General features: G+C 41.0%; 1 protein-coding gene across 1 annotated transcript in view; it reads left to right on the top strand.

Annotated features, from left to right (window-relative positions):
• The window catches only part of atp6ap1a (ATPase H+ transporting accessory protein 1a), a 29,166-nt gene extending 9,554 nt beyond the window's left edge, over positions 1-19,612 (top strand). Inside the window, exons 7-11 of the mRNA XM_062052690.1 lie at positions 6,380-6,529; positions 6,899-7,056; positions 10,031-10,081; positions 18,846-19,083; positions 19,146-19,612. Coding sequence (XP_061908674.1) covers positions 6,380-6,529; positions 6,899-7,056; positions 10,031-10,081; positions 18,846-19,083; positions 19,146-19,355 — 807 coding nt within the window. The 3' untranslated portion in view covers positions 19,356-19,612. The remainder of the gene's footprint in view (positions 1-6,379; positions 6,530-6,898; positions 7,057-10,030; positions 10,082-18,845; positions 19,084-19,145) is intronic.
• Positions 19,613-21,066: the final 1,454 nt, after the last annotated feature.

Here is a 21,066-nt window from a genome sequence, read left to right as displayed (position 1 = left end):
TAAGAATCCTGCTGATCATCCAGAGGTGGAAAAGTCTGGCTCCCGTTGGCCTTTTTAAAGTCATGATGTGCGTCTTTGCATCATGTGGCCACTTGATGGCACTGTAGGCTCGCGTTCCCCAGAGCTTCTTATAGAGAAAACTGGGCAAAATACGGCCCGCGGGCCACATGCAGCCCATTAAGATTTTCAATCCGGCCCGCCGGACATTCTACATGATTTTTTTTAGACCTTTAAGATCAAAACTGCCGCCATTATTATGTGCAGTGCTGTTTTTAAATGACCATAAGTCTTGAACTATAGAAAGTATTTTAATTGTCGAAATCTTACTGCCTCATGAGCTGAACGCCATGATTTATTGTGGCCACTGGGTGTCGCCAAAAATTCAAATTCCACATTGTTAATAATACAAAACCCAAAACCAGTGAAGTTGGCACGTTGTGTAAATGGTAAATACAAACAGAATACAATGATTTAAATAAATAAATTAAATGCAAATCCTTTTCAACGTATATTCAATTGAATAGACTGCAAAGACAAGATATTTAAAGGCCTACTGAAAGGATTTTTTTTTATTTAAACGGGAATAGCAGATCCATTCTATGTGTCATACTTGATCATTTCGCGATATTGCCATATTTTTGCTGAAAGGATTTAGTAGAGAAAATCGACGATAAAGTTCGCAACTTGTGCTCGCTGATAAAAAAAAGCCTTGCCTGTACCGGAAGTAGCGTGACGTCACAGGAGCTAGTATTCCTCACAATTCCCCATTGTTTACAATGGAGCGAGAGAGATTCTGACCGAGAATGTGACGATTACCCCATTAATTTGAGCGAGGATGAAAGATTCGTAGATGAGGAACGTTACAGTGAAGGACTTGAGAGGCAGTGATGGACGTATCTTTTTTTGCTCTGACCGTAACTTAGGTACAAGCTGGCTCATTGGATTCCACACTCTCCTTTTTCTATTGTAGATCACAGATTTGTATTTTAAACCACCTCAGATACTATATCCTCTTGAAAATGAGAGTCGAGCACGCGAAATGGACATTTAAAGTGACTTTTATCTCCAAGACAATACATCGGTGACACACTTAGCTACTGAGCTAACGTGCTAGCATCGTTCTCAAATGAAGATAGAAACAAAATAAATAAACCCCTGACTGGAAGGATAGACAGAAGAACAAAATTACTATTATACCATGTACATGTAACTACACGGTTAAAAATTCTCAGCCTGGTAAGGCTTAACAATGCTGTTGCTAACGACGCTAAGGCTAATTTAGCAACTTAGCAACCGGAACTCACAGAACCATGTACTCTCTCCTTTTTCTATTGTGTATCACGGATTTGTATTTTAAACCACCTCGGATACTATATCCTCTTGAAAATGAGAGTCGAGCACGCGAAATGGACATTTAAAGTGACTTTTATCTCCAAGACAATACATCGGTGACACACTTAGCTACTGAGCTAACGTGCTAGCATCGTTCTCAAATGAAGATAGAAACAAAATAAATAAACCCCTGACTAGAAGGATAGACAGAAGATCAACAATACTATTAAACCATGTACATGTAACAACACGGTTAAAAATTCTCAGCCTGGTAAGGCTTAACAATGCTGTTGCTAACGACGCTAAGGCTAATTTAGCAACTTAGCAGCCGGACCTCACAGAACTATGATAAAACATTAGCGCTCCACCTACGCCAGCCAGCCCTCATCTTCCCATCAACAGCCGTGCTCACCTGCGTTCCAGCGATCAACGGCGCGACGAAGGACTTCCTCCGTGGGTTTGGCGGCAAGCATCAGCTAGGCGTCTTCTATCAGGGTAAGTAGTCCTTGTTGTGTTGCTGTAAGTATTGTACTTAGCCGCTAAGACACCGATCGATCCCACCTACAACGTTCTTCTTTGCAGCCTCCATTGTTCATTAAACACATTGCAAAAGATTCACCAACACAGATGTCCAGAATACTGTGGAATTTTGTCGAAGAAAACAGAGCTTTGTCTATTGTGTCCAATAGGGCCCAAACACTTCCGTGCATTTTATGACGTCACGCGCATAAATCATATCCAAAGGAGATTTTCAACCGGAAGTGTGGCGGGAATTTTAAAATTGCACTTTATAAGTTAACCCGGCCGTATTGACATGTGTTTCAATGTTAAGATTTCATCATTGATATATAAACTATCAGACTGCGTGGTCGGTAGTAGTGGCTTTCAGTAGGCCTTTCATGTTCCAACTGAGAACCTTTTTTTGTTGTTGCAAATAATCATTAACTTAGAATTTAATGGCAGCAACACAGTGCAAAAAAGTTGTCACAGGGGCATTTTTACCACTGTGTTACATGGCCTTTCCTTTTAACAACACACAGGAACTGAGGAGACACATTTTTTAAGCTTTTCAGGTGGGAAAAATATGGACTTGTCAGACCAAAGAACACTTTTCCACTTTGCATCAGTCCATCTTAGATGAGCTCGGGCCTAGGGAAGCCGGCGGCGTTTCTGGGTGTGGTTGATAAATGGCTTTCGCTTTGCATTGTAGAGTTTTAACTTGCACCAACTGTAGTTACCGACAGTGGTTTTCTGAAGTGTTCCTCAGCCCATGTGGTGATATCCTCTACACCAGGCCAGGGCAATTATTTTGACTCGGGGGCCACATTTAGAGAAAAAAAAATATATATATATATCTCCTGATGATTGAAGAAACCCCTCATGAAACAGGCCTGTAGAGATGAAATAGTCTTGTGATTTTTTTCCCACACATACATATACACTACCGTTCAAAAGTTTGGGGTCACATTGAAATGTCCTTATTTTTGAATGAAAAGTACTTTAAACTAGTCTTAACTTTAAAGAAATACACTCTATACATTGCTAATGTGGTAAATGACTATTCTAGCTGCAAATGTCTGGTTTTTGGTGCAATATCTACATAGGTGTATAGAGGCCCATTTCCAGGAACTATCACTCCAGTGTTCTAATGGTACAATGTGTTTGCTCATTGGCTCAGAAGGCTAATTGATGATTAGAAAACCCTTGTGCAATCATGTTCACACATCTGAAAACAGTTTAGCTCGTTACAGAAGCTACAAAACTGACCTTCCTTTGAGCAGATTGAGTTTCTGGAGCATCACATTTGTGGGGTCAATTAAACGCTCAAAATGGCCAGAAATAGAGAACTTTCATCTGAAACTCGACAGTCTATTCTTGTTCTTAGAAATGAAGGCTATTCCACAAAATTGTTTTGGTGACCCCAAACTTTTGAACGGTAGTGTGTGTATATATATACGTATATATATATATATATATATATATATATATATATATATATATATATATATATTAGGGCTGCAACTAACGATTAATTTGATAATCGATTAATCTGTCGATTATTACTTCGATTAATCGATTAATAATCGGATAAAAGAGACAAACTACATTTCTATCCTTTCCAGTATTTTATTGAAAAAAAACAGCATACTGGCACCATGTTGTGGACATTGGGGGTGCAGCATACACCAATAATAACACAGAAATGTAACTCATCAGAACTGAATCAGATATTGTACACGTTTCTGTTGTGAATAATAAATGATTCATTTTAGGCTGCCTTTGAATAATAGCATGAAATATTCCAGCACCTTCATAACGTTTAGTTATACTAAAGCGTCACTCAAATCTAAATATATTTATATAGCTTTATCAGCCCGCCTACATTGATCCATTATGAAACCAACCTGAGATATTTCTGTCCGTTACGTTTATTTCGAAATTGGTAACCGTGCGTTTTCTCTCTCAAAACGGAGTCAAATGTGCCGGAGACACATTATCAGCCCCGCGTTGCAACAAAGGCATAACTTTAACGTTACTCACAAAAAAACTGAACTAATGAATGCTTGTTGCCACTAAAGTTACGTACTGTGAGTTCTTCCCTTTATCCATGGCTCCAACATGTTTCTTCTTCAGGTGCTCCTGAAGCAATGTTGTACTTCCGTGCCATTTTGCAGGAAACGCTCTTCTTTGAAGTCTTTAAAGTAAAGTGTTCCCACACTTTTGACGACTTAGGTCGTACACTTTTCTCCATTGAAGCAATAACCTCAAGATGTTTCTCCGCTAAACTATCGGTAGTGTTTTCCTGCGCCATTTTTCGAATTTTTCCAGCAAAGGAGACGCCGTCGTCACGTGAGCTGCACATGACACATCATTGGCTAGCTTACGCCACCTCATGAGACGTAGCCTAACCGCCGCCCTGGCGCTGTTTTGTACTGTTTTTGTACTTATTTTGATTATTGTTTCTCAGCTGTTTATAAATATTGCAGTTTATAAATAAAGGTTTATAAAAAAATAAATAAAAAAAACCCAAAAAATAAATAAAATAAAAATCCTCCGCGCATGCGCATAGCATAGTTCCAACGAATCGATGACTAAATTAATCGCCAACTATTTTGGTAATCGATTTTAATCGATTAGTTGTTGCAGCCTAAATATATATATATATAGATATATAGATAGACAGATAGATATAAATATCTACGCACGCACGCACACACACACACACACACACACACATGTAAGCTGTGACAATCTGCTGTACAATTCCCACCTTCTACCTTCCTAGTCACGTCCGTTGTGTCCTTGGGCAAGACACTTCACCCTTTGCCTCTGATGGCTGCTGGTTAGCGCCTTGCATGGCAGCTCCCGCCATCAGTGTGTGAATGTGTGTGTGAATGGGTAAATGTGGAAATACTGTCAATGCGCTTTGAGTACCTTGAAGGTAGAAAAGCGCTATACAAGTATAACCCATTTATCATTTATCATTTAATGTGTGTGTTTGGGTCCTATTTTTAGGAACACTAATACAAAAACTCACAATGTCAGATTGAATGCTAAAAACGTTATGACAAACTGCCTTAGGAAACGGAATGAAATTTTAAATTTTCTACTGAATGAGACACCCAGAATTTACATGAATATAAAGATTGTGGGATTTACAATATTAACTATGAACGATAAAACACTGAATATTGACAACATATAAGCGTCACTCCACTTTTACTTCTCACACCCCCTCTCCATCCGCAATGGCGAAATATGAATGCGAAGGGTAAAAAAACCCACCTACAATCTGATATAATATCATTTTTCTTGTAGAACTTTGTTGTAAAAATCTCCTTCTGCGTCAGTCCCTGACATCCGCATTTCAGGGCACTCTAGAAACACTCTGTGGAAACGCTCCCCACCCACACTGCTTGGTGCCTCGTCTGAGCTGCTGTGACTTAGATTACCATAATAACTAATTAGATCACCATAGTAACTAATTACATTACCATAGTAACTAGTATATCATGCAAAAGCGCATATTCTAACCATTGAAATACTTTGTATAGTTCAAGACTTACGGTCATTTGAAAACATCACTGCACATCGTAATGGCAGCTACACTTTCCATTTTAAAGATCTGAAAAAATTATTTGGGAATGTCCGGCGGGCCAGATTGAAAAGCTCAACGGGCCGCATGTGGCCCCCGGGCCTTAATTTTCCCAGGTCTGGTCTACACACTGATGTCGGTTTTTGATGCAGTCCTGCTGGGATCAAAGGTCACGGGCATTCAATGTTGGTTTTCGGCCCTTCCGCTTACGTGCAGTGATTTCTCCAGATTCTCTGAACCTTTTGATGATATTGCGGACCGTATATGGTGAAATCTCTAAATTCCTTGCAATAGCTGGTTGAGAAATGTTGTTCTTAAACTGTTCAACAATTTGCTCACGCATTTGTTGACAAAGTGGTGACCCTCGCCCCATCCTTGTTTGTGAATGACTGAGCATTTCATGGAAGCTGCTTTTATACCCAATCATGCCCACCGACCTGTTCCCAATTAGCCTGTCCACTTGTGGGATGTTCCAAATAAGTGTTTGATGAGCATTCTCAGTCTTTTTTGCCACTTTGGCCAGGTTTTTTTAAACAAATTCCAAATGAGCTAATATTTTCAAAAAAAAAAAAAAAAAAAGTTTCTCAGTTGGAACATTAAATATCTTGTCTTTGCAGTCTATTCAATTGAATATAAGTTGAAAATGATTTGCAAATCCTTGTATTCTGCTTTTATTCACCATTTACACAACGTGGCAAATTCACTGGTTTTGGGTTTTGTAAATAGGTTAGTGTTTTTCATTGTTCTGTTTGACTCTTTTCACCTGATCAAACCTTTTGTAAAATTCTTTAATACAAAATATTACACGTTTGTATGATTCCTGCTGATATTTTACCCATTCAGTATACGTATGGGTTAATACTCAAGGCTCCAATATCGGTATAAGAACCTGATCTACAAAGACTGACGTGTAAAGGAAACGTTAGGTGTGTGCGTGTCACCTGACTGCAGGGGGCGCCATCGGCCGTCATGGAAGCAGCTCTGGGAGGAGGCCGCTCGCTCCTGCAGGCCCGAGGTGGATACAGGGATCGAGAAAGGGAGCGGGAGAGGCAGCGCAAAATGAAGGACAGGGCTGGAATCCACGCTCCAGTGGAGTTCAAGGTGCTCTAACACTTCCCTTATTATTTATTTGTTGCTTTTATTTCCTGGTTTAGCGACACAGCAGGTCACATGTTCACTTTGTGCCTCAACACAGGAATGAAATCCTTGACATAAGCGTGTAGTCTCCCAACTTCACCACTAGAGGGAGCCACTGCATAGTGCACCAGTGGGATACATCTTTTTTTATGTTTAGAAATAATCCGTTCCGGGGTCAAGCTGTGGCCATGGATCATCTTTAATAACTGTAGAGGCGGCCTTTTTAACGTAACTAAGTTTCATACAAGAAACATTAAGGTGTAAAAACAACATGGTTGTTGAAATAATGTGCGACATGACAGCAGTTTGAACTGTCTTTGTCTGCGCGTGCAGGAAGGTGACAACGCCTGCATCCTGCTGTGGGCTCAAGGCCTGTCAGTCAGCATCCTGCGCAGCGGCCGCTGGGAGTCACATGACCTGACTCCATCCACCTTTGGCGAGGGCGTCAGACCCAAACTTGATGGATCAACTTGTGACAAAACCAAAGCACGGTATTGTAGCTTCTTCTTCTTTTGTTTACCTATGCTTCACCTTTTTCTCCACTTTCTATATCACCTTTTATCTACCTCCGCGTTCTTCACATTTTTCCTTGTTTTTCTTCATCTTTTGCTTTCTTGTTTACCTTTTAATTTTCTTTTTTCAAACGGTTTACCTTCACCCTCTTATCTTGTTTTCTTCTTATGTTTACCTTAAAAATGTTACTTTTTGTTTACCTTCGCCTTCCTATTTACCTTAAAAATGTTAATTTTTGTTTACCTTCATCTTCCAATTTACCTTAAAAATGTTACTTTTTGTTTACCTTCACCTTCCTATTTACCTTAAAAATTTTACTTTGTGTTTACCTTTTCCTTCTACTTTTTCTTTTTCTACTTTGTCTTCTTCTACATCTACTTTTTCTTCTTTTTCTACTTTTACTTTGTCTTCTTCTTCTACTTCTACTTCTACTTGTCTTCTACTTTTACTTTGTCTTATTCTTCTTCTACTTTGTCTACCTCTACATCTACTTTTTCTTCTTTTTCTACTTTTACTCTGTCTTCTTCTTCTACTTCTACTTGTCTTCTACTTTTACTTTGTCTTCTTCTTCTACTTCTACTTGTCTTCTACTTTTACTTTGTCTTATTCTTCTTCTACTTTGTCTTCTTCTACGTCTACTTTTTCTTCTTTTTCTACTTCTACTTTTTCTTCTTCTTCTTCTACGTCGTCTTCTTCTACTTCGTCTTTTTCTTCTACTTTGTCTTCTTCTACTACTTTTTTTTGCTTGCATGTTCGAAATAAACTCAAACTCAAACTCAACTTTTTCTTCTTCTTCGACTTCTACTTTGTCTTCTTCTTCTACTTGTTCTTCGTTTTCTTCTTCTACTTTTATTTTGTCTTCTGCTTCTTCTACTTTGTCTTCTTCTACTTCTACTTTTTCTTCTTCTACTTCTACTTTGTCTTCTTCACCTTCTTCACCTTCACCACCCTTTTCACATTCTTCCTCTCCTTCACCACCCTTTTCACCTTCTTTTTCTTCACCTTCTTCTCCTTCACCACCTTTTTCACATTTTCACATTCTTCTTCTTCACCTTCTTCTTCTCTTTCACCACCTTGTTCACCTTCTTATTCTTCTCCTTAACCACTTTTTTGACCTTCTTCTTCACCTTCACCACCTTTTTCACATTCTTCTTCTTCACCAACTTTTCACCTTCTTTTTCTTCACCTTCTTCTCCTCCACCACCCTTTTCACATTCTTCTTCCTCACCTTCTTCTCCTTCACCACATTTTTCACATTCTTCTTCTTCACCTTCTTCTTCTCCTTCACCACCTTGTTCACCTTCTTCTTCTTCACTTTATTCTTCTCCTTCACCACCTTTTTCACCTTCTTCTTCACCTTCTTCTACTACTTCACCACCTTGTTCACCTTCTTCTTCTTCACCTTCTTCACTTTCATATTTTGTTCATCTTTGCCCTCTTCTACTTCACCTTTTTTTTCTTCACCTTCTTCACTTTTTGTTTACCTTTGCTTTCTTTTTCTTCTTCACCTTTAGTTTGCTTTTGCCTTCATCTTTTTCTTATTCACCTTTTGTTTACCATTTTCTTCTTTTTCTTCTTCACCTTTTGTTTACCTATGCCTTCATCTTCTTCTTCACCTTTGGTTTACCTATGCCTTCATCTTCTTCGTCACCTTTGGTTTACCTATGCCTTCTTCTTCTTCACCTTTTGTTTACCTATGCCTTCTTCTTCTTCTTCTTCTTCTTCTTCTTCACATCTTCTTTTTCTTCTTATTTCTTCTTCTTCGCCTTCTTCTTCACCTTCTTTTTTTTCTTCTTCACCTTTTGTTTACCTACGCCTTCTTCTTCTTCTGCTTCTTCTTCACCTTCTTCTTCACTTTTTTGTTTACATATGCCTTCTTCCTCTTCTTCTTCTTCGCCTTCTTTTTCTTCTTCACCTTTTGTTTACCTACGCCTTCTTCTTCTTCTTCTTCTTCTTCTTCTTCTTCTTCTTCTTCTTCTTCTTCTTCTTCTTCTTCTTCTTCTTCACCTTCTTCTTTTTCTTCTTCACCTTTTGTTTACCTATGCCTTCTTCTTGTTCACCTTCTTGTTTTTCTTCTTCACCTTTTGCTTACCTATGCCGCCTTCTTCTTCTTCTTTTTCTTCACCTTTTGTTTACCTATGCCTTCTTCTTCACTTTCTTCTTCACTTTCTTCTTTTTATTCACCTTTTGTTTATCTATGCCTTCTTCTTCTTCTTCTTCTTTTTCTTCTTCACCTTTTGTTTACATATGCCTTCTTCTTCTCCTTCTCCTTCTCCTTTCTTCTTCTTTTTCTTCTTCTTCTTTTTCTTCTTCACCTTTTGTTTACCTATGCCTTCTTCTTCTTCTTCTTCTTTGCCTTCATCCTTTTCTTCACCTTTTGTTTATCTTCACCTTCTTCTTCTTTGCCTTCTTCTTCACTTTTTGTTTACCTTCGCCTTCTTCTTCACCACCTTCTTCATCATCTTCTTCACCCTCTTCATCACCTTCTTTTTCTTCTTCTACTTCGGTTTCTTCTTATTCTTCTTTTTCTTCTACTTCTTATTCTTCTACTTATTCCGTCTTCTTTACCTTTTTGTTTACCTTCGGCTTCTTTTTTTTTCTTCACTTTTTGTTTACCTATGTCTTCTTCTTCTTCTATTTCTTCTACTTCTTCTGTCTTCTTTACCTTTGTGTTTACCTTCACCTTCTTCTACGTCTTCTCTTTCTTCATATCTTCCATGGTGTTTGCCTTCACCTTCTTGGCACAGCAGAGACATCCTACAACTCTGGTTATTAGTGACAATATATATTTGAAACATAAGACTGGTGAGTCTGAGCTTGTTAGATAAAGACCCCCGGAGAACATCACTCATGCCACAAACATTCTAGAAGTCTCTACAACTAAGTGACGTCCACGTCAACAAGTGTGACTTTGCCATTTAATATTATTTTGTCGTGTTTGATTCTTGGCAGGCTGGTGCTCAACTACGAGAACGTTCTCGGCCACCGCAACTTCAAACTCCTGTGAGTCTTCTCAACACGCACGGCAGAAGTGGAACACAATAGGAATATGTCGTAATAATCTGTTACATTTATTTCATGTCCAGGGAATGTTTTAAATCCTCAAGTTAACATTTGTAACAAGACCGCCATTAAAAGTAGGGCTGGAGGATACGGCTGAAAACTGTTGCTCGATATCAATAGTTATTGTATTTTTGATGACCTATGGAAAACAAGCAGCAGGAGAAAAATATTTGAAACATTATTTGAATCGTAACCTTCCTCTGATTATAATCCCCTCAGCTATCAAAGCAGAAGGGAAACGTCAACACCAGCATGGAAAACACTGCGTAACGACCTTTCCAAGATTTCCCAGGTTCTAAACCGAAGGCCGTTCCGAATCCAACTTAAGTTTCTCCAAAAAATAACTTTATTGCAAAAAGGTCTTCTTTCCATGTACATCCAACAGTAGTCTCTCAACCCCACATTTGTCCAATCAATTTCACCTGTGCTCTTGCTACAGGTGCTGTAAATGACACTTTATAATTCAACGAATTAAAGGCCTCCTGAAATGAGATTTTCTTATTTAAACGAGGATAACAGGTCCATTCTATGTGTCATACATGATCATTTCGCGATATTGCCATATTTTTGCTGAAAGGATTTAGTAGAGAACATCGACGATAAAGTTTGCAACTTTTGGTCGCTGATAAAAAAAAGCCTTGCCTTTACCGGAAGTAGCGTGACGTCGCAGGTTGTGGAGCTCCTCACATCTGCACATTGTTTTCAATCATGGACGCCAGCAGCGAGAGCGATTCGGACCGAGAAAGCAACGATTACCCCATTAATTTGAGCGAGGATGAAAGATTTGTGGATGAGGAAAGTGAGAGTGAAGGATTAGAGGGCAGTGGAAGCGATTCAGATAGGGAAGATGCTGTGAGAGGCGGGTGGGACCTGATATTCAGCTGGGAATGACTAAAACAGTAAATAAACACAAGACATATATATACTCTATTAGCCACAACACAACCAGGCTTATATATTTAATATGCCACAAATTAATCGCGCATAACAAACACCTCCCCCCACAGTGTTTCCCATAAACTGCCAAGATACCTGTGGCGGTGGGGGCGTGGCTATGGGCGTGGTCACCATGACATCATCGAGTGATTTGCATAATTTACTACAATGATATGATTTTCTCTAAAAAGGCTCAAAAAATGTATACTTACCAATTAATAATAACAGTTTTGTTTATGTTGGCTCATGTTGGCAGCGACAGTGAAACCTGGAGAGGCGTGATTGGGAAGAATGGCTGCCCGGATCTGAACCCGAGCGGTGTTTTCTTATTGGACTTTTGTGCCCGTCACAGATTGTCCATAACGAACACCATGTTCAAACATAAGGGTGTCCATATGTGCACTTGGCACCAGGACACCCTAGGCCGCAGTTCCATGATCGACTTTGTGGTTGTGTCGTCGGATTTGCGGCCTCATGTTTTGGACACTCGGGTGAAGAGAGGGGCGGAGCTTTCTACCGATCACCACCTGGTGGTGAGTTGGCTGCGATGGTGGGGGAGGATGCCGGACAGACCTGGCAGGCCCAAACGCATTGTGAGGGTTTGCTGGGAACGTCTGGCAGAGTCTCCTGTCAGAGAGAGTTTCAATTCCCACCTCCGGAAGAACTTTGAACATGTCACGAGGGAGGTGCTGGACATTGAGTCCGAATGGACCATGTTCCGCGCCTCTATTGTCGAGGCGGCTGATTGGAGCTGTGGCCGCAAGGTAGTTGGTGCCTGTCGTGGCGGTAATCCTAGAACCTGTTGGTGGACACCGGCGGTGAGGGATGCCGTCAAGCTGAAGAAGGAGTCCTATCGGGTTCTTTTGGCTCATAGGACTCCTGAGGCAGCGGACAGGTACCGACAGGCCAAGCGGTGTGCGGCTTCGGCGGTCGCGGAGGCAAAAACTCGGACATGGGAGGAGTTCGGGAAAGCCATGGAAAACGACTTCCGGACGGCTTCGAAGCGATTCTAGACCACCATCCGCCGCCTCAGGAAGGGGAAGCAGTGCACTATCAACACCGTGTATGGTGAGGATGGTGTTCTACTGACCTCGACTGCGGATGTTGTGGATCGGTGGAGGGAATACTTCGAAGACCTCCTCAATCCCACCAACACGTCTTCCAATGAGGAAGCAGGGCCTGGGGAATCTGTGGTGGGCTCTCCTATTTCTGGGGCTGAGGTTGCTGAGGTAGTTAAAAAGCTCCTCGGTGGCAAGGCCCCGGGGGTGGATGAGATCCGCCCGGAGTTCCTTAAGGCTCTGGATGCTGTGGGGCTGTCTTGGTTGACAAGACTCTGCAGCATCGCGTGGACATCGGGGGCGGTACCTCTGGATTGGCAGACCGGGGTGGTGGTTCCTCTCTTTAAGAAGGGGAACCGGAGGGTGTGTTCTAACTATCGTGGGATCACACTCCTCAGCCTTCCCGGTAAGGTCTATTCTGGAGAGGAGGCTACGCCGGATAGTTGAACCTCGGATTCAGGAGGAACAGTGTGTTTTTCGTCCTGGTCGTGGAACTGTGGACCAGCTTTATACTCTCGGCAGGGTCCTTGAGGGTGCATGGGAGTTTGCCCAACCAGTCTACATGTGTTTTGTGGACTCGGAGAAGGCATTCGACCGTGTCCCTCGGGAAGTCCTGTTGGGAGTGCTCAGAGAGTATGAGGTATCGGACTGTCTGATTGTGGCGGTCTGCTCCCTGTATGATCAGTGCCAGAGTTTGGTCCGCATTGCCGGCAGTAAGTCGGACACGTTTCCAGTGAGGGTTGGACTCCGCCAAGGCTGCCCTTTGTCACCGATTCTGTTCATAAATTTTATGGACAGAATTTCTAGGCGCAGTCAAGGCGTTGAGGGGATCTGGTTTGGTGGCTGCAGGATTAGGTCTCTGCTTTTTGCAGATGATGTGGTCCTGATGGCTTCATCTGGCCAGGATCTTCAGCTCTCGCTGGATCGGTTCGCAGCTGAGTGTGAAGCGACTGGGATGAGAACCAGCACCTCCAAGTCCGAATCCATGGTTCTCGCCCGGAAAAGGGTGGAGTGCCATCTCCGGGTTGCGGAGGAGACTCTGCCCCAAGTGGAGGAGTTCAAGTACCTCGGAGTCTTGTTCACGAGTGAGGGAAGAGTGGATCGTGAGATCGACAGGCGGATCGGTGCGGCGTCTTCAGTAATGTGGACGCTGTATCGATCCGTTGTGGTGAAGAAGGAGCTGAGCCGGAAGGCAAAGCTCTCAATTTACCGGTCGATCTACGTTCCCATCCTCACCTATGGTCATGAGCTTTGGGTTATGACCGAAAGGACAAGATCACGGGTACAAGCGGCCGAAATGAGTTTCCTCCGCCGGGTGGCGGGGCTCTCTCTTAGAGATAGGGTGAGAAGCTTTGCCATCTGGGGGGAGCTCAAAGTAAAGCCGCTGCTCCTCCACATCGAGAGGAGCCAGATGAGGTGGTTCGGGCATCTGGTCAGGATGCCACCCGAACGCCTCCCTAGGGAGGTGTTTAGGGCACGTCCGACCGGTAGGAGGCCACGGAGAAGACCCAGGACACGTTGGGAAGACTATGTCTCCCGGCTGGCCTGGGAACGCCTCGGGATCCCCCGGGAGGAGCTGGACGAAGTGGCTGGGGAGAGGGAAGTCTGGGCTTCCCTGCTTAAGCTGCTGCCCCCGCGACCCGACCTCGGATAAGCGGAAGAAGATGGATGGATGGTTGGAGTTTTGTTTATACGTCCATCCATCCATCCATTTTACAATATAATTACAACACTTTATGTACATATTTATATACAGATTTGAACAACAAGTTATTCATATATTTATTAATTGTGGTTCTTACAAAAAATATATCTTATAAAATATAAAAGCTAAAATGTCTCTTAAAGCTCTGCCCCTTTGATTAGTGCATACTAAATAATTTAACTTTAACCTACTACTACAACCATATTATTTACCAGCAACATAAAGTGAAACAGTGGCAGAGGTGTCCTGCCACAGTCAGTAACAAATAAACAGAAAACAGTAGTGGTGGTAGATAGACACAGGGCTTCATCAAACATCTGATCCACTGAACAAAGAGCTCCAAAAATCTTGAACTTTAGACTGCCATCAGTTTTACTCCCTACACTTAACCATGTGTTTCCTACTGCCTGCAGACTTTGCACCCTTTGTTATATACACATGTTGTGTTTCTAATATAAATACATTTAATAAAGTCAAATACAAATAAGGCAACAAGAGAAGTATCCTACACTTCTCTTTTGTAAAGTAAATCTGAACAGCCGATATGGGCATCTACATCTACTATATGATTTGCCTGAGAAGCTGGAGAGGACAAAAAAAAAAAAAGTTTATTTTTTATTTTTTATTTATTTATTTTTTTTAAATTTTATTTGTGGCGGACGTAATTCTTCCGTGGCGGGCCGCCACAAATAAATGAATGTGTGGGAAACCCTGCTGGTTTTTGGGGTACTGGAGAAATGTAAATAACACAAAAATGGGAAAAACTAAAGTACAGTTGCACAGTACGCCCAAGTATTCATCAAACATCACCACAATGACCAACACCAAACTTGATAGCTGTTAGTTTTTATTGATATGGATTGTGTCTATCTGCGGCGCATGGCTATGGCTATGCTGCGGCTCGCTAATGCTCTTGGGAGTGTAGAGCGATTTGGCAAAAAACACCCGTCATTTCTGTCAATTTCATGGCTGGCTCAAAGCGTGAACACTCTGTGATCACATACGACCGACAGACAATTCTGGATGTGGATGGATCGGGTCGTTATAGACTGAAAGATGCATGTACGGTGGACCTCCTCGCTAGCATGGGAATACTTCGCGGGCTACATCGAGCGGCCTTTGTAGCAGCGGAGTCAAGTGCTAGCGGTGACCGCCAATGGAGATGACGTAAGCGGTGCGAGCGGAAGCAGAAGCGGGGATGCCGAGCGGGGCTAACAACAAAGAGAAAAGCTAACCAAAGAAGCGTGGAGTCTCCGGGTAAGAAGCCATTTAAACTAGAACCAGCCGGCGTCAGGCTGGATAATCCCTGCACACATAGCAATTCTCTTAGAATAAAACACAACTCACATAATGTTTTTTCTTTTGTGACCGTGTCAGAGGCAGACATACATTGTACTGAGGTAGCTAACTATGATGCGTTCAGTTTATCGCAACATCAAGCAAACAATCTGAATATCCCCGTCGTATCAATTCCTAGATATGGTCGAAACTATTTAAAGTGCAATACGCATAATAAACGCAACATTATTAATATTGCTACTTCGGATAATTTCAACAAACAATCCTCAAAACAGCCCACTACCTATAATATGGGCTTTTTAAACATAAGATCATTATCTTCCAAAACGTTATTAGTTAATGAAGTCATTAGAGACAACAAACTTGACGTCGTTGGTCTCGCCGAGACCTGGCTCAAACCAGACAATTTTTTTGCGCTAAATGAGGCATCTCCTCACAACTATACCAATACACATGTTGCCCGACCTCTTAAAAGGGGAGGGGGTGTCGCACTAATATACAATGAAAACTATAATCTTACACCTAACCTAAATAATAAATATAACTCGTTTGAGGTGCTCACTTTGAGGTTTGTCACACCGCTGCCTCTCCACCTGGCTGTTATCTACTGCCCCCCTGGGCCCTATTCGGACTTCATCAGTGAATTCTCAGAGTTTGTTGCTGATCTAGTGACGCACGCCGACAATATAATCATAATGGGGGACTTTAATATCCATATGAATACCCCATCGGACCCTCCATGCGTGGCGCTCCAGACTATAATTGATAGCTGTGGTCTTACACAAATAATAAATGAACCCACGCATCGCAACGGTAATACGATAGATCTGGTGCTTGTCAGGGGTGTCACCACCTCTAAAGTTACGATACTCCCGTACACTAAAGTAATGTCCGATCATTACCTTATAAAATTCGAAGTTCTGACTCATTGTCAACAAACTAATAATAATAATAATAACTACTATAGCAGCCGCAACATTAATGCTGCCACAACGACGACTCTTACTGACCTACTGCCTTCGGTAATGGCACCATTCCCAAATTATGTGGGCTCTATTGATAGCCTCACTAACAACTTTAACGACGCCCTGCGCGACACCATTGATAGTGTAGCACCGCTAAAGCTAAAAAGGGCCCCTAAAAGGCGTACCCCATGGTTTACAGAAGAAACTAAAGCCCAGAAATTATCATGTAGAAAGCTGGAACGCAAATGGCGTGCGACTAAACTTGAGGTTTTCCATCAAGCATGGTGTGATAGTTTAATAACTTATAAACGCATGCTTACCTCAGCTAAAGCTAAATATTACTCAAATCTCATCCACCTCAACAAAAATGATCCTAAATTTCTGTTTAGTACAGTAGCATCGCTAACCCAACAAGGGACTCCTCCCAGTAGCTCCACCCACACAGCAGATGACTTTATGAATTTCTTTAATAAGAAAATTGAAGTCATTAGAAAAGAGATTAAAGACAACGCATCCCAGCTACAACTGGGTTCTATTAACACAAATACGACTGTATATACGACAGACACTGCCCTCCAAAATAGTTTCTCCCTCTTTGATGAAATAACATTGGAGGAATTGTCAAAATGTGTAAATGGGACAAAACAAACAACATGTTTACTTGACCCAATTCCTGGGAAACTTATCAAGGAGCTTTTTGTATTATTAGGTCCATCAGTGTTAAATATTATAAACTTATCACTTTCCTCTGGCACTGTTCCCCTAGCATTCAAAAAAGCGGTTATTCATCCTCTACTCAAAAGACCTAACCTCGATCCTGATCTCCTGGTAAACTACCGGCCGGTGTCCCACCTTCCGTTTATTTCGAAAATCCTCTAAAAAATTGTCGCACAGCAGCTAAATGAACACTTAGCGTCTAACAATCTCTGTGAACCTTTTCAATCCGGTTTCAGGGCAAATCACTCTACGGAGACAGCCCTCGCAAAAATGACTAATGATCTATTGCTAACGATGGATTCTGATGCGTCATCTATGTTGCTGCTTCTTGATCTTAGCGCCGCTTTCGATACTGTTGATCATAATATTTTATTAGAGCGTATCAAAACGGGTATTGGGATGACAGACTTAGCCTTATCTTGGTTTAACTCTTATCTTACTGACAGGATGCAGTGTGTCTCCCATAACAATGTGACCTCGGACTATGTTAAGGTAACGTGCGGAGTTCCCCAGGGTTCGGTTCTTGGCCCTGCACTCTTTAGTATTTACATGCTGCCGCTAGGTGACATCATACGCAAATACGGTGTTAGCTTTCACTGTTATGCTGATGACACCCAACTCTACATGCCCCTAAAGCTGACCAACACGCCGGATTGTAGTCAGCTGGAGGCGTGTCTTAATGAAATTAAACAATGGATGTCCGCTAACTTTTTGCAACTCAACGCTAAGAAAACGGAAATGCTGATTATCGGTCCTGCTAGACACCAACATCTATTTAATAATACCACCTTAACATTTGACAACCAAATAATTAAACAAGGTGACTCTGTAAAGAATCTGGGTATTATCTTCGACCCAACTCTCTCGTTTGAGTCACACATTAAGAGTGTTACTAAAACGGCCTTCTTTCATCTCCGTAATATCGCTAAAATTCGTTCCATTTTGTCCACAAGCGATGCTGAGATCATTATCCATGCGTTCGTTACGTCTCGTCTCGATTACTGTAACGTTTTGTTTTCGGGCCTCCCTATGTCTAGAATTAAAAGATTACAGATGGTACAAAATGCGGCTGCTAGACTTTTGACAAAAACAAGAAAGTTTGATCATATTACGCCTATACTGGCTCACTTGCACTGGCTTCCTGTGCACCTAAGATGCGACTTTAAGGTTTTACTACTTACGTATAAAATACTACACGGTCAAGCTCCTGCCTATCTTGCCGATTGTATTGTACCATATGTCCCGGCAAGAAATCTGCGTTCAAAGAACTCCGGCTTATTAGTGATTCCCAGAGCCAAAAAAAAGTCTGCGGGCTATAGAGCGTTTTCTATTTGGGCTCCAATACTCTGGAATGCCCTCCCGGTAAAAGTTAGAGATGCTACCTCAGTAGAAGCATTTAAGTCTCATCTTAAAACTCATTTGTATACTCTAGCCTTTAAATAGACTCCCTTTTTAGACCAGTTGATCTGCCGTTTCTTTTCTTTTCTTTTCTACTCTGCTCCCAACCTGCGGTGGACCGTTAGCCTGTCCATCGTTTTGGGACATCTCTACACTGCTGACCCGTCTCCGCTCGGGATGGTTCCTGCTGGCCCTACTATGGACTAGACTTTCGCTGATGTGTTGGACTTTCACAATAATATGTCAGACCCACTCGACATCCATTGCTTTCGGTCTCCCCTAGAGGGGGGCGGGGGGGTTACCCACATATGCGGTCCTTTCCAAGGTTTCTCATAGTCATTCACATTGACGTCCCACTAGGGTGAGTTTTCCTTGCCCGTATGTGGGCTCTGTACCGAGGATGTCGTTGTGGCTTGTACAGCCCTTTGAGACACTTGTAATTTAGGGCTATATAAATAAACATTGATTGATTGATTGATTGATATCGATTGCGTGTCTATGTTGATATCCTTTTATCCCCCAGCCCTGGTAAAACGTGTCTAAAGAATAAGCTTCAATTCAAAGCGCAAACTCTCTGACCTGGGACTGCTTTTGGAGCTGACCTCGTTGCCCACGTGTGTGTGCAGCTTGTCCCTGAGCCAGCGCCACTACAAGGTGTCGGCCCGGAGCTGGTTCACGCTGGACTTGGTGGAGCTGGAGTACGACAGCACCAAGGCCACCTTCAACGGCAGCAGGAGCATCTACGCCCCCGCCGAGTACTCCTACCGCTGCCAGTCCGTCACCAGCTTCCAATGGCCGCAGCTGGTGCCGCGCTCGCCCAAAGACCCGGCCAACCAGTGGAGGGTCTCCTTCGAAGACTTCCAGGTAGGAGCGTTTATACCTCAGGCCGGCATGGTATTTACCGACGTGCCGTGTTTCACTCGCAGATCCAAGGCTTCAACGTGAAGGGAGGCGAGTTCTCCTACGCCTCGGACTGCGCCGGCTTCTTCTCCCCGGGCATCTGGATGGGCCTGATGACCAGTCTCCTCATGGTCCTAGTGCTGACCTACGGCCTGCACATGATCATGCAGCTGCACACCATGGACCGCTTTGACGACCCCAAGGGGCCGGCCATCTCCGTGCCCCAGACCGACTAATTCCTGGTTTCATCATCGTTGAACACCCTTTAGATGTCTGAGTCTTTAACACAAGTAGATGTTAAAGGAGGAAAATAAATATAAAATATACAAATTGTGTTTATTGGCCGTAGTGTTTGTGTTTGTTGCTGTATTTCTAACGTGATATTTATCTGTTTATTGAAGGGAGTACTGTAAATGTTCATGTCAAGAGAAATATTTATTTGACTTTGATGACTGTGAAGTGGTTGTTGTTCAATAAAATGTCCCTGAAGAAACTCAAGTGTGTTTACATGCACTCAATTAAGTCGGGATTTTCCAATAGTTCACTTTTTTTTCTACCATACCGTACATTTTATTATCGTTCACGCCAGTAGTGAAGTATCAATACTATAAATTGACAGCACAAACATTTTGGACAAGGTATAAAATATTAACATAAAGAAAAAGCGAGGCCAGCAAGACTTAGACTTGGACAAACTTTTATGATCCACAAGGGAAATTGTTTTTTTGTATTTGTTTTATTTTTATTTTAATGTTTTTGGTTTTTTTAGACTCACTAACTTTTATGATCCTCAAGGGAAACATTTTTAGTATTTTTTGTTGTTGTATTTTTTAAATACAAATTAAATTTTTTTTTAGCCTTACACAAACTTTAATGACCCAAGAGGGAATTTTTTTTCTTTTTATAATTTTCTTTTTTTTTTAGACTTAGACAAACGTTAGTGGTCCACAAGGGAAATTGTTTGTTTTTATAATTTTTAAATTTTTATTTTAATGTTTATTTTTTATTTTTTTTAGACTTACACAAACTTTTATGATCCACAAAGGAAACATATTTTTTTATTTAATTTTTTTTTTTTTTTTAAATAAAAATTTTAATTTTTTTTAGCCTTATACAAACTTTAATGATCCACAAGGGAATTTTTTAAAATTTTATAATTTTTTTTTTTAGACTTAGACAAACGTTAGTGATCCACAAGGGAAATTGTTTGTTTTTATAATTTTTTTTATTTTTATTTTAATGGTTTTTTTTTTTTTTTTAGACTTACACAAACTTTTATGATCCACAAAGGAAACATATTTTTTTATTTAATTTTTTTGTATTTTTTAAATAAAAATTTGAATTTTTTTTAGCTTTATACAAACTTTAATGATACACAAGGGAATTTTTTTATCTTTTTATATATATATATATATATTTTTTTTTAGACTTAGACAAGCGTTAGTGATCCACAAGGGAATTTGTTTGTTTTTATATATTTTTTATTTTTATTTTTGTACTCTTTTTATTATTATTATTGTTTTTTCAGACTAAGACAAACACTTGTGTCCTTCAAATAATTCTAGTACAAACTGCACAGGCGCTACCAAACACAGACCGGTTTCTACAATGTCTTTGTCAGTGTGTAATTTTCCACAGGAAGTGATGCACTTAAATAGTCACAGCTGTGGTCAATCGATTTGACATAATAAATCGACAACAACTTCAAAAATGAAAGTGCACAAATAGACAAAATAGAACATTTGTACAAAATAAATCAAAGACTCAGTACAGAGTCATAGGAAAATAAATACAGCAATTTTTAAAAATGTGTTTTTATTATAATGGTTGTCCACACATTTTTGTATTTTTTATTTATTTTTTCATTTCTGTATTGCTTTTTTATTGCTTTATTTATTTTCCTATGAATAAGTATTGACTGGCCGTGTCAAGAAGCTACTCGACCAA

Source organism: Entelurus aequoreus, linkage group LG07, assembly GCF_033978785.1.
Source record: "Entelurus aequoreus isolate RoL-2023_Sb linkage group LG07, RoL_Eaeq_v1.1, whole genome shotgun sequence".
NCBI lineage: Eukaryota > Metazoa > Chordata > Actinopteri > Syngnathiformes > Syngnathidae > Entelurus > Entelurus aequoreus.
The sequence above is the reverse complement of the archived record's forward strand: the minus strand, read 5'-3'. Positions and strand labels throughout refer to the sequence as shown.